Raw genomic sequence first — 13,039 nt, forward strand, 5'->3', positions numbered from 1 at the left:
AGAGATGCTACATGATATATTTTAGGCCAAGAGAATTTATTCTGCTGCTGATCCTCGTAGACGCCATGTTGGTTAAAATCCTGTCATCAAGGATCCATCAGTTGGATCCTCCCAATCAGAAAATAAGGCCACATTTCTGGGCTGCATTTGAAGGAGTCTTTGAAATGGGACCATCTTGTCTCAGCTGCTAGGAAGCATTCAGTCCTCAGATGAACATCAAAAGGCTGTTCGCTGAATTGGGATACAGCTAAAGTCTCTCCATGGTCACCTTGGCATGTCTGTGTCAGCAGGTTCCTATGTTTTAAACTCATGGTCTGTCTCATTCCTTTAGGTCCATTCTTTCCACAATGTTGCATGCTTTCAGGGCTTCAACTTGACCATGCTTCATCTTTCACAAACTCTTTGTTTCTTATCTTTTAGCCTGAACCCTAGCCCCATGAGAACCATGTGCAATGTTATCACCTTTTTGTGAATCCATGGGGCTAAAGTTCTTGCTACTTTTCTCCTCCACAGTCACTCCTGTGTCCACCATTGTTTTACATTCCACCATTTATTTTCCTGTTGTTTTTTTGGCAAGAATTGAATAGATTCTCTGACATGTACATTTTTGTCTGTGTGCCTCAGTGCCACCTGTCTTTAGGCAGAAAATCACACCTCTGGAGATAAACATCGGCGGTCACGCCAAGTTCGAATGTGAAATTGAGGATGCTCCAAGTGTGACCTTCAAATGGTACAAGTCTGGCATTGAGATCAAACAGAGTGAGAAGTACAGGATCCTCAGCCACCATGCCGGTTCCTCCCTAGAGCTCCTCAACCCGATCAAAGCTGACAGCAGCGACTACACCTGTAAGGCTTCAAACCAGCATGGCACCGACAGCTGCACCTCCTCACTCGTCGTAACTGGTAAGGTCCCAGTGGGAGTTTTTTTTGCTTTTCTTTTTTAAGTATTGCTTTACAAATGTATCTGTTTGAGAGAGAGAGAATTATATTTTGCAAAGTGTTTTCCCTGAATCACTATTGTGCAATGTGGAAGTGATGATATGTCGGCAAGATATAATGATGTGGAGGATTTCTCATGTTTAAAGTCCCATCGATCACAAAGTTGAGATTGCGCAGGTTATTTTTGATGTTGATGAATTATTTGTATGTTCTACCTGCTTTCCATAGAAATGTACCCGCCAGTATTTGTATCAAAACCAGACCCAAAGACTTTATATGTGGGCAAACGAGCTGTGTTCGAGTGCTCCCTCACTGGATCCTCACCCATGGAAGTTGTCTGGCACAAGGACAACATAGCCATTTCCTCTGAAGGGAACTATGTTATGAAATGTGAGAAGAACAAGTATTCTCTTCACATTAAAAGTCTTGAGCTGACTGACCAGGGAGTGTACCTGTGCAAGGCCTCCAACAGTGTTGGCACTGCTACATTTACCACAGAGCTCAGGGTTATCCCCAAGCCCAGCTTTGTTAGGACCTTTCAGCCAGCGTCAGCTGCTGTCAATGACCCACTGAGGCTGGAGTGCCAGGTGGACGAGGACACTGGTGTAACCGTTACCTGGACCAGGGACGGCAAAAAAGTCCACCAGAGTATGGAGTGTAAACTGTCCTTTGAGGACAAGGTGGCTGTTGTTGACATAGCCAAGTCCAAAGTTAAGGACTCTGGGAAATATGTTTGCACGGCCACGAATGAGGCTGGGAGCTCATCCTATGAGGGCATGGTAACAGTGCAAGGTAAGATCTTAGAGACGATCTTTCCGATTGCTTTGATGAAACAATGACTGAGTGGATTATTGCTGACAATTACCAGCTGAAACTAACACTATGCTGCTCTATCTTCTTGTCATTTCTTTATCACACTTTTCTTTCTTGGTTGTTTTCTTTTATTCTGTCTGTCTTTGGACAATGATCTTTTGAACTAAACACTGCTTTCAGAACCCCCTTCCTTTGTTAAGAAAATGGAACCAAAGATTATATGGAAACAAGGTATAACTACACGCTTACAGTGCTCTGTAAAAGGATCCCCTGAACTTCGTATCCACTGGTTCTGGAATGAGAGAGAGCTTGGTGATGGAGACAAATACAAAATCTCTTTCAAGAATGGAGTTGCCTCTTTGGAAATAGTGAACCTCCTGGTGACAGACAGTGGGAGTTACACCTGTGAGGTGTCAAATAATGCCGGCAGCGAGAGCTGTAGCACCCTTATAGTTGTTAAAGGTTTGTCACTTCTTGCATTTACGTTACACTCACTGTTCAGGAAACATTTGGTATTAACTGCATGCTTACCTTTTTGACACCCAGAGCCACCGTCCATTAGAAAAGAGCTGCAGACAATAGAGGCGGTGAAGGGAGCAGCGACACAGCTGGAATGTGAGATCACAGGAACAGCTCCTTTTGAAGTCAGCTGGTTGAAAAATAAGAAAGCAGTGACCTCCAGTGATCAGAAATATAGAATAATCATCCAAGATACCTTGTCAAGGCTGGAGATTCAGACCTTTGAAAGTGCAGATGTTGGAGATTTTCAGTGTGTCATATCCAACGATGTGGGGAAAGTCATCACAAAGGCCGTAGCTAAACTTAAAGGTTGGTAAACCAGAGTTGAACAGAACTGTGGTTTAATCTGGTGCTTCACACTCAGTTAATAACTCTTGAACTGTTTTTGTAGAGCCACCAATGTTCTCAAAACGGGTTGAGACTGCTACAGCAGTGTTGGGAAATACGGTCAAACTCCAGGGAACCATTAAGGGTTCAGCTCCCATCTCTGTTAAATGGATGAAAGACTGTGAAATACTGAGAGATGATGATCCAAACATCAAGATGGTGTTCGAGAACAATGTTGCTAGCTTGTCGATAACAACAGTGGCCATTAGCCATGGTGGCAAGTATTTGTGCCAAGCTGAGAATGAGGCTGGCCAACAAAAATGTGAAGCTACTTTGACTGTGCAAGGTCAGTCTTTGATGATATTTGGTGTATCTACTCTTGTGTTGAAACTCTTGTATCTTAATAATTTAATAACTCTGTCTTATCCCAGAACCTGCCAGAATTATAGAACCTGCAGAGTCCATTAGTGTGACTGCAGGCGATTCTGCCACGCTGGAGTGCACCATTACTGGAAGCCCAGACCTGAAAGTGAAGTGGTTTAAAGATGGAAAGGAAATGATCAGTGGCCGCAAATACAAGATGAGTCTGAAAGACAATGTTGCCTCCATGAAGATTCTTACGACGGAAAGAGGAGACACTTCAGAGTACAAGATGGAGGTGTCGAATAAAGTGGGGAAAGACCAGTGCACATGCTCAGTCACCATCTTAGGTTCGCTCCTGGTTTCTGCTTCTTCAACATTAACAAACTCTTTTTACTAATACTTCCAAAACCTGTAGTTGTTGGTAACGTATGAACACATTTTGACACACATTTGGGGATTTACAGTAAAGTCTTATAAATGAACATTTGGAATGGACTACTTTGTTAAGTGTCATCTGCTTTTAGATTTTAGCGGAGTGATTCTTTTAGAAACAATGTGAAATTGTGTTAATGCATGAGATGTTTTCTCTTCAACAACCAGATCGGATAATGCCTCCATCTTTCACCAAGTCCTTGAAGAGAGTCGACGGTAATGTTGATAACGACATCTCCATTGATTGTAAAGTATCTGGGTCCCAACCCATGACCATAGCTTGGTTCAAAGATGACCAGGAGGTCACGTCTGGATCCAAATTCCAACCAGAAATAAAAGACAGCTCTGCTACACTAAGAATTATACGGCTGGTCAAAGCCGACTCTGGAGTTTACAAATGCAGAGCTACCAACTCAGCCGGTTTTAAGGAAACCAGTGGCACGCTCTATGTCAAAGGTTGTGAATTCTTGGCTTAAATTGTGCCTCTATATTTTGTGTACAATCCTTCCTTTATTTCATGCTAACATGAAATACAATCTTTGTTTTGTGTATGGCATGTAGAGCCCCCAGTGTTCACAGTGAAACCAGAAAACCATGATGTCATACCAGGAACCACGTTTTCCTTCAGAACCACCTTCACTGGAACAGCTCCTTTAGCTGTGAAGTGGTTCAGAGAGGAGAAAGAGATCACAACGGGAGGCACATATTTCATAAAGAAAGATGCCTCTTCAAGCTCTTTGGAGCTTCATTCTGTCAAACCCAGTGACTCTGCTAAATACACATGTCAAGTGTCCAATGATGCTGGGAAGGCCGACAGCACTGCTGTCCTCTTTGTGAAAGGTGACCGTCTTCAGTATTGTGTGCAGCTGCATGCACATGTGTTAACATTAATATCTCTTTTGCTGCTAACATAATGTCTTTTGACTTATAATGAATTTGAACCTCTTCTCAGAGCCTCCTGTGTTTGTGAGGAAACTTGAGGCAACCAAGCTCATCACCAGTGGCAACTCCGCCAAGCTTGAGTGCAAAGTGACAGGCAGCCCCGTCATCACTTTTAAATGGTTCAAGGATGAGATGGAGATCAGCTCCGGTCCTAAATACACAATGTATTTGAATGACGTAGTGGCATCTCTGGAAATAGTCAACTGTGCCGTCGAGGATAGTGGAGCTTATGTCTGTGTGGCATCCAGCGAAGCTGGAAGTGACCGCTGCAGCAGCACAGTTACAGTCAAAGGTTGGATTCAGAGGCTTATTTTACTACCATTTGATGCTTTAATTGTGAAGAAGTTTAGCTTTTCTTTGCTCCAAATGACAAATCATCAGCATTTACCCTGTTGAGGCGCCGTGCCCCGGTAGACAAGGACATTTATGAGAACCACTGGTGAAACTAAAATGGGCTGTGGCCTTTCTATAGGGTAAACACTGAGGATATTTTAAGAAGTCATTCAGTGAATACATTTTCAACTTCACAGTAAAATTTCAGTGAATTCTTTGTCTCACTTGTGTAATGCGCTGAAACATCTGCTGTTCTCTTCTAGAGCCACCGCTGTTTGTGCGTAGCCTTGAGCCCAAAGATGTGGTGAAAGGTTCTGAGATGATGCTTGAGAGCCAAGTCTCTGGTTCCGCCCCTTTCACTGTGTCATGTTATAAAAACACCAAGTTGATTCGGAATGACAAGAGACACAGGATCACTGTGAAAGACGACCTGATAGCCCTGCAGGTGCTGGCAGTCGAGGCAGGAGATGTCGGCTTGTACCAGTGTACTGTTGAGAATGAAGTGGGAAGCACCTCCTGTGATTGTCAAGTAACACTTAAAGGTTGGTTTAGATGCTTTGGATTTGGCTTTAAATCAACATTTCTGCTGCCATACCTATATTTGGCCTTGCAGAGCTTCATCCTTATCCGGCAGCATTCTGTGGGCATTTGCTTAAGGCCGCTTTTGTACTTGACAGATACAGCAATGTTGTCAAGTTATTTCTTTCATATAGCTGCAAATTAAAAATTGTCTGAAAATTACAATCTGTAAAAAACACTGATCACTATCCATAGGCCCTCAATTTGACAAGAAAAAAGCCTTAAAAAAATCACACATGGGAAGAGCAACTAAGCTTGAGGGCTTTTAAGATGGTCAGTCAATTTATGTTTAAATTTGAGGATGGAAGTAGATCTGCCAAACCAGATATTATTATTTCACTATGGATAATTTAAATTTCTCTCTTGGATCAGAAGTTTGGACATGCAGCCATTCACCCTCTGAACACTCACCAAAGCTCTCTGATTTTTCCAAAATGTGTCAAGCTCAGCTGATCCTTTTTAGAAGGTTTTCAGACCTAACTCTCATAGACAACACTGAGCTTGTGGGATGAAGTTTGGCTTTGTGAGGCCAATATTTAGTAGAGAAACCAATAATATGTTTATCAAATGTTTCCTTGTAGAACCACCATCATTTGTGAGAAGGCTTGAAGACCTCAGTTCCTTGGTTGGCTGCAAGGTTCATCTGCAGTGCACTTTGAAGGGCTCTGAGCCCATGAATGTGTCCTGGACCAAAGAGAACCATGAGCTCAAAGAGGCTGAGGACATTCAGATTACATATGAGAACAACACGGCTCAGCTGTACTTCACCAACTTACATAGCAAACATGGTGGCAAATACTCTTGCCAGGCACAGAATCAGGCCGGGAGCAAGATTTGCTCTGCAGTGTTGACCGTCAAAGGTTAGTTAAGATACTCGAGAACTTGAAGAATTTGAAATTGAACTTTATCCAATGATACATTCAGGAAATCCTTATCAACTCATGAAGTTACACGTTTATAAGTTTGCTAAGAGGGAGTTTCCCTCAAGTGGTTCCCAAAGTTTATGAATTCTAACTGCAGTGGGAGGCTGCTGTCCAGTCTGGTTTTGTTTAGTTACACTATCCGACACATTGATGCCAAAGATGTACTTGACTTCAGTTTAACTGTCTGACAGAGATTGTGGGCCATTGAGCTTCATTACCCCAGCTAGCTGGGTTCAACCAATTAGCATGCTACAACTGGTGCACTGCCAAAACTTTCTGGGTAAGGCACTCCAGGATTTTTCTTGTGTGTGTGCGAGACAGTGGCATAGCAAACCGAATGTCTTGTACTTAACGTAGCTATACAAATAGAGATATTGTTACACCTCTACAACAGAAACGTGGGAAATAACTGTTTGTCTCCTGATTATTTTATGAGTTGATAAGGACCCAATGCATCTTTGGACTCTTTAGTCTTTTGTTAGTCATCAGTTAACAAAAGACATTAGATTTGAAAATTCTTTGCTGACTGTTTTGTTTGACATCTCAGAGCCAGCTAAGATCACAGAGGAGGCCAGGTCTATCAGTGTGACTCAGGGGGATACAGCAACACTGGAAGCCAGGTTCTCAGGCACCAAACCACTGAAGGCCAGATGGATAAACGCTGGCAAGGAGCTGACCTCAGGCCAGAGATATAAAGTGCATGGTACTGACAGCAGCTCTGTGCTCAAGATTATTAAAACTGAGAAAGGTGACAGTGGTGACTACACCTTTGAGGTTTCGAATGATGTTGGTCAAAGTTCTTGCGAGGCCACACTCATCATCCTCGGTCAGTACTTAATGTGCACACTAGAACATGAAATTAGTTTAGTTTAATTACGTCTTAATTTTAACAATGCATCTCACCTCGTTTTCCTTCCATGTATGTTAGATCAAATATTTCCACCATCTTTTACAAGAAAACTGAAGCAGACGGAAGGTATCAAAGGATCGTTTGCACATCTGGAGTGTCTTTTATCCGGCTCCCTGCCGATAACCATACAATGGTACAAAGATGAGAAAGAGATCCAGACTGATGACAAACACAAAAGCACATTCTTTGAGAATGTTGCTTTTCTGGAAATCTCTAATCTTGACAGTAAAGACAGCGGCAGCTACACCTGCATCGCTAAAAACAAAGCAGGAACCGTCCAGTGTTCTGGGACCTTGTTTGTTAAAGGTTAGAACATTTTGTGATTGTGGTTTTTATCTGTAGGTGGATGTTTCAAGTCAAAGGATCTTTGCTATATGTGCAGCTTTTACAAACATGCTTCCATTTTTTCTCTTCCAGAACCACCATACATTCTTGAAAAGCCTGAGTCCCTTAATGTTTTGCCTGGCTCCAAAGTCCAGTTCAATGTTCTGGTCTCTGGCACGCCACCACTGACCACCAAATGGTTTAAAAACAAGAAAGAGATTTTATCCAGTGTCGACTGCTCCGTGGTCAAAGACAACACGTCAAGCTCACTGGAGCTCTTCTTTGCCAAAACCTCCGATTCTGGAGAATACATCTGTGAAATACAGAATGATGTTGGCTCCACTTCTTGCCAGGCAACGCTCTTTGTTAAAGGTTGTCATTCTTTACCTCAAACTGAGTAATATTTCTCCATCCATCTGTTCTCATGGGTTCTTCCTTTCCATTGACTTAATGCTAATCCTCCACTTTTTGATGGGAGTATTCATTTCAAAGTTTGTAGCGTTTTCATTTGAACTTGTATAGATATATACTGTATAGAGTTGAAGGGGTCGGGCCTTTGATGATACACGAAGAAAAAGAGCACCTCAATAGAGAAGCTAAGTCCCGCCCCTTCCTGTCCCCCCCATGGGATCTTATTTTGGATAAAATATCCACGGTGGTCAACAGGGAGAGACATAATGTTTTGATCCCATTTGAATTGTAATATGAACTACACGTGTGATGATTGTCAATTTAAAAGATAATATTTCACCAACATTGAGGTCAGTGGCATCTCTGTCTGTGTGTTCGGTACCAGGATGTAACATTACTCAACAGGTCGCCTCCTTCTTTCTCTTCCTGCTGATAAAGAGTCGCTGGATAAAACACATCAGCTAAGATAACGTTACATTAGTGACTAAACGGAGATAAATTAGCTAACTAGCTAGCAAGACTAGGAGCTAATGGCTGTGTTGGCGATGTACGTTGTGAGACCAGAGATGTAGTTCACTGAGCAGTTTCACACTAAACTAAATGATAACACAACAAACCTACGACACTCTGAGACTTTTGGACCTGAAACATTTTCTGTTAAACTGACAAACATCACATGTGGAATTCAGGGAATAATTCAAATGAGATCAAGATATTTGGCTCCCATGGTGTATACTGGAAGGAGCAGGACTTGGCTACTATAAAGGCTTACAGAAACTGAATTCTCTGAATCATGATATTGTTTCAGACTCTCACCAAAAAGTTAAATAAAGAATTGGACAAAAGGAGGAAATAAAGTGAAGAATTATCTTGGGAAACAAATATGGCTAATAATTGTTGTTTTGGATTTTCAGGATGTTCACAATGGAAGTGTTATATAAAAGCAACATTTGGATAGAAACATTGTTAAGTTAACACAGAATCGGATGGTCATATCTGTCTTATTTTGTTTCTTAGAACCCCCTAAGTTCACAAGAACCCCAGCTCGTGTGTCTGTGGTCCGTCCCGGTCAGAGTAAAGTCTTTGAGTGCCAGGTGACCGGCACACCTGAGATAGACATCTACTGGTTCAAGGATGGCTCTGAGATCAGCCCCAGTGACAGATACAAGATGGCCTTTGTTAACTCTGTGGCCACTCTGGAAGTCTGTGGGGCCGATACCAAAGACAGTGGGCTTTACTACTGCGAGGCTCGCAATGAAGCTGGCAGTGAGAGCTGCAGCATGGAGCTCAAGGTCAAAGGTTAGTTGTGTATGTCACAAGACATGGTGCTCATTGGGCAGAATCAGTCCTGTCAACAATACAGGATTAGAGGCAGCAGTTTCCCAAACACTCCAAAGGATACCTATCCTAGATGATCTGCCTTCTGCTAGAAAAAAACTGATTGTCAATAAGGATGTCAGTGCAAAATATGTTGCTTTCGATAGGTAACTACAACAATGCGCGACATATAAGAGGCACTTTCCTTTTACTTTGGCTCTGATATTTGTTCTAAAGTCTGATCAAATGAGCCAATCAGATGTCATTGATGTGTTGATTCTGAATTTAAACCTTTCCAATAGTCTGGCTTTGTGTGTGTGTGTGTGTGTCCAGCCGTGTTGCTTGGCACCACAGTTCTCATCATAGAAATGTCTTGTGGTTTTCCTCAGATAAACTGAAGATGATGGATGGTTCATTGTTAACATCCTTAATTGGCTTTAATTTCAGTTGAAAGTTTTAGTGTTTGATCCTCAAAAAAGATTATTTTGAATTGAGAATCACCATACCTTAAAAAAAGTAATTTTCCATAAACTAGCTGGCTCAACCTAATGGACCTTAAACAGTTAAAATTCTGTCTCAAACCAGCTTAACAATTTCTGGGAAACTGTACAGATATAGCCTGTCTGCACCATAAAATGTTTAGAAATGAACTAACTGTTGAGAAACAGGTAGGTGACAGTTTGTTCTCTCTCGTCTCAGAGCCACCATCGTTCATTAAAGTGCTGGCTCCCGCTGTGGTTGTGTTGGGCTCCAGTGCCTATTTAGACTGTGTGGTCGCTGGGACTGGTCCGTTTGAGTTAACATGGCACAAAGACGCAAAGGAGATCAAACCCAGTGCTAAACACAGCTTCTCCAAGACAAATGGCTCTATGAGTCTAGAAGTGCACAAGTGTGACGCTGTAGATGTCGGTGAATACCAGTGTACTGTTACTAACGAAGTGGGAAGCTGTACTTGTAAGACTACGCTAAACCTCAAAGGTTGGTCTAATTAGAATTACAAATCCACATTTGTTTATCTTTTGGGATGCTTATTACTGTTTCCTTTTAACATGCATTGGTTGTCTCATAGAACCACCAACATTTACCAAGAGGATTGAGAACATGGCCACTGTTCTGGGAAAAATTGCAGAGTTTCAGTGTGTTGTGGAGGGTTCACCCACTCTCTCTGTACAGTGGCAAAAAGATGAAAACTGGATTTTGGAGGATCCACAGATTGAGAGAACATTTGAGAACAATGTGGCGACTCTCAAGATTCCTTCCTGCGAAGTGACTCACAGTGGGAAATACACTTGCCAGGTGGTAAACGAGGCCGGGCGGGATAAGTGCTTTGCCACCCTGATGGTGCAAGGTATACTTGTGCTTAATCATAGCTATCAAATCTTTCCACGGCCCTGACTTTTTTTGAAACTTCATGCATTTGTTTTACTTTTGTATTGTAGAGCCTCCTCAGATCACAGAGAAACCTGAAGTGATAAAGGTTACAGTCGGAGATCCAGTCAGTCTGGACTGTAAGGTGACAGGTTCCCCAGAGCTCAAAGTGAAATGGATGAAAGATGGCAGGGAGCTTCAGTCCATCAGGCAGCACAAACTGATCTTTGAGAACAACATCAGCAGTCTGAAGGTTCAATCCGCTCAGAAAGCAGATGAAGGGGAGTACGTCTTTGAGGTGGAAAACCACATAAGCAGCTGCACCTGCAAAGTCAAATTGATCATATTAGGTTGGTGTAAAAAAAAACCCCATCAAACTCCTGAAGTGACACGTTGAATAATGTCTAATTACTTTCTTATTGTCTTTTGGTAACAGAACAAGTAATTGCCCCAAGCTTCATCAAACCCCTGGTAGACATGCACGAGATATTGGGCTCCTTTGTTCAGATATGTTGCAAAATCTGTGGTTCCCTTCCTATCTCTGTGGAATGGCAAAAAGACGGGACCAGAATCTCTAGCGGTGTAAAACACAAACTCATCCAGCAAGACAATTGTGTGTCCATTGAGCTTGAGCAGCTAGAGAGATCTGATGCAGGATCCTACTCTTGCAAATTGTCCAACACAGCAGGAAGTTGTGAATGCACTGGATCCCTCATGGTTAAAGGTTAGACAGTGATCGCCAGTGTGATTGATTGGTAAATCTAAGGTGAGTACTTCTTTAACGCCGTCCGTCTTGTTCCCTTCAGAACCCCCCACCTTTGTGACGATGCCCGAGTCCCAGGCGGCTGTACCAAATGGCACTGTACGCTTCAAAGGCACATTTAAGGGGACGCCTCCTTTCTCTGTGAAATGGTTCAGGGATGACTCAGAGCTCATGACTGGGCCCACTTGTTTTACGGGGATGGAGGGCCTGTCTTGTTTCTTAGAACTCTATTCAGTGGGCATTGCCTACAGTGGAGTTTACTCTTGCCAAGTCAGCAACGATGCTGGCTCTGTACGCTGTAGTGCAGACTTGACAGTCAAAGGTTGGACTTGCATCTTTTAAATCAATTCTTCATGGCTGTATTTGTGTCACATCTGCATCGCTGGTGAAAATTAGTCATTCTCTGTCACATTTATTCAATAGCCTTTTCCCTGCTGCAGCTTCACAACAAGAACATAGCACAGTTTGTTGCCTTTGCGATGCATTTTCCACAACCATTCTGTCTCTGCTACTAACCAAGTGTTGTCCGCTCACCCCCTGCCTTTTGTAGCAATAAGTGTTCCCACATCTCCCAGCAGCTAATATGTCTGTATTTTGGCTTTCCAGAACCACCAGAGTTTGTGTTGAAACTCCCTGCCGTTAAGTTTACGAAGCAGGGGGATTCACTCCGCCTGGAGTGCAAAGTCAGTGGCACAGCCCCTCTGAAAGTGACCTGGTACAAACATGACACTAAGGTCACGGACGGAGGCAACTACAGGACATTGTTTGTTGACTCAGTAGCAGTTCTGGAACTGCTCTGCACCAGCTTTGATGATGATGGCGTTTACACCTGTGAAGCTCAGAATGATGCTGGCAGTGTCAGCTGCAGTACCACACTTACCGTTAAAGGTCAGCAGATCCCTGACATCCTGTTTATCATTTATTAATCATGGTCTGATGCACTGACTGTTCAGTGTCTTGCTTAAAGCTGGAATGCGTAACATCTCTATATCCATCCATTATGTTTGAGTATTGTCTTACAACTTGGAGACTCATCCCTTGACACTTGATAATGCAATTAAAACAAGCTGGAACCTTTTATGTCCAGCTGGATACACAATACCTCAGCCATTTTAGCTGTGGTTCCAAAAACATTCCACATTTAATCCACTATCTTTGTTGTACGTCAACAAATTTCCACAACGACTCTCTCTTAGATGTCACTAATTTCCACAGTCTGCCCCTTTAAGCTGTAGCTTTATCATCCTTCAAAATCAACAGTGTAGTTTCAGTGCTCTTCCACGCCTCCATCTGGACTGTAGCTCCAACATCTTTTATCAAATATCTGCCACTTTAGCAACAGTTGCAACATATTCAGCAATTCTGCCTTTTCAGCTCATCCTTACTCAACCACTCAGCCATGTTACCTGTAGTCGGAACGGTAGTTCCTTTCCCAATAAATACGCCGTGGTAGTGTAGTTCCAAACAGTCCCATAAGTACACTTCTTTAGTTGTAGTGCCTTGATCCTTCCACAACAATTCTGCCATCACAGCTCTTCTCAGTGGAGTTCCATCAAATGTCTACAACAACAGCTTTATTTTAGCTCCAACAGCCTTCTATTTGTATCCATCATGTTAGCTCCATCAAACACTCAGAAGTCCACCATCAAGACTACAGTCCCAACGGATTCAACATCAATTATACCATCTTAGCTGTAGTTTAAACTAATTCTACAGGTCTGCCCTTTTAGTTGTAGCTCCATCATTCTTAAAAAATAATTCACAACTCCACCTTGA

General features: G+C 42.5%; 1 protein-coding gene across 1 annotated transcript in view; it reads left to right on the plus strand.

Moving 5' to 3' along the window:
• The window catches only part of ttn.2 (titin, tandem duplicate 2), a 224,101-nt gene that overhangs the window by 49,844 nt on the left and 161,218 nt on the right, over window positions 1–13,039 (plus strand). Inside the window, exons 38-58 of the mRNA XM_084022030.1 lie at window positions 625–903; window positions 1,168–1,731; window positions 1,933–2,214; window positions 2,299–2,580; window positions 2,663–2,944; window positions 3,030–3,308; window positions 3,562–3,849; window positions 3,955–4,233; window positions 4,346–4,627; window positions 4,932–5,210; window positions 5,829–6,107; window positions 6,718–6,996; window positions 7,099–7,386; window positions 7,498–7,776; window positions 8,833–9,114; window positions 9,832–10,110; window positions 10,202–10,480; window positions 10,572–10,850; window positions 10,937–11,224; window positions 11,307–11,585; window positions 11,870–12,151. Coding sequence (XP_083878156.1) covers window positions 625–903; window positions 1,168–1,731; window positions 1,933–2,214; window positions 2,299–2,580; window positions 2,663–2,944; window positions 3,030–3,308; window positions 3,562–3,849; window positions 3,955–4,233; window positions 4,346–4,627; window positions 4,932–5,210; window positions 5,829–6,107; window positions 6,718–6,996; window positions 7,099–7,386; window positions 7,498–7,776; window positions 8,833–9,114; window positions 9,832–10,110; window positions 10,202–10,480; window positions 10,572–10,850; window positions 10,937–11,224; window positions 11,307–11,585; window positions 11,870–12,151 — 6,189 coding nt within the window. The remainder of the gene's footprint in view (window positions 1–624; window positions 904–1,167; window positions 1,732–1,932; window positions 2,215–2,298; window positions 2,581–2,662; window positions 2,945–3,029; window positions 3,309–3,561; window positions 3,850–3,954; window positions 4,234–4,345; window positions 4,628–4,931; window positions 5,211–5,828; window positions 6,108–6,717; window positions 6,997–7,098; window positions 7,387–7,497; window positions 7,777–8,832; window positions 9,115–9,831; window positions 10,111–10,201; window positions 10,481–10,571; window positions 10,851–10,936; window positions 11,225–11,306; window positions 11,586–11,869; window positions 12,152–13,039) is intronic.

This window comes from Eutrigla gurnardus (assembly GCF_963514095.1).
Source record: "Eutrigla gurnardus genome assembly, chromosome: 12".
NCBI classification, from domain to species: Eukaryota; Metazoa; Chordata; class Actinopteri; order Perciformes; family Triglidae; genus Eutrigla; species Eutrigla gurnardus.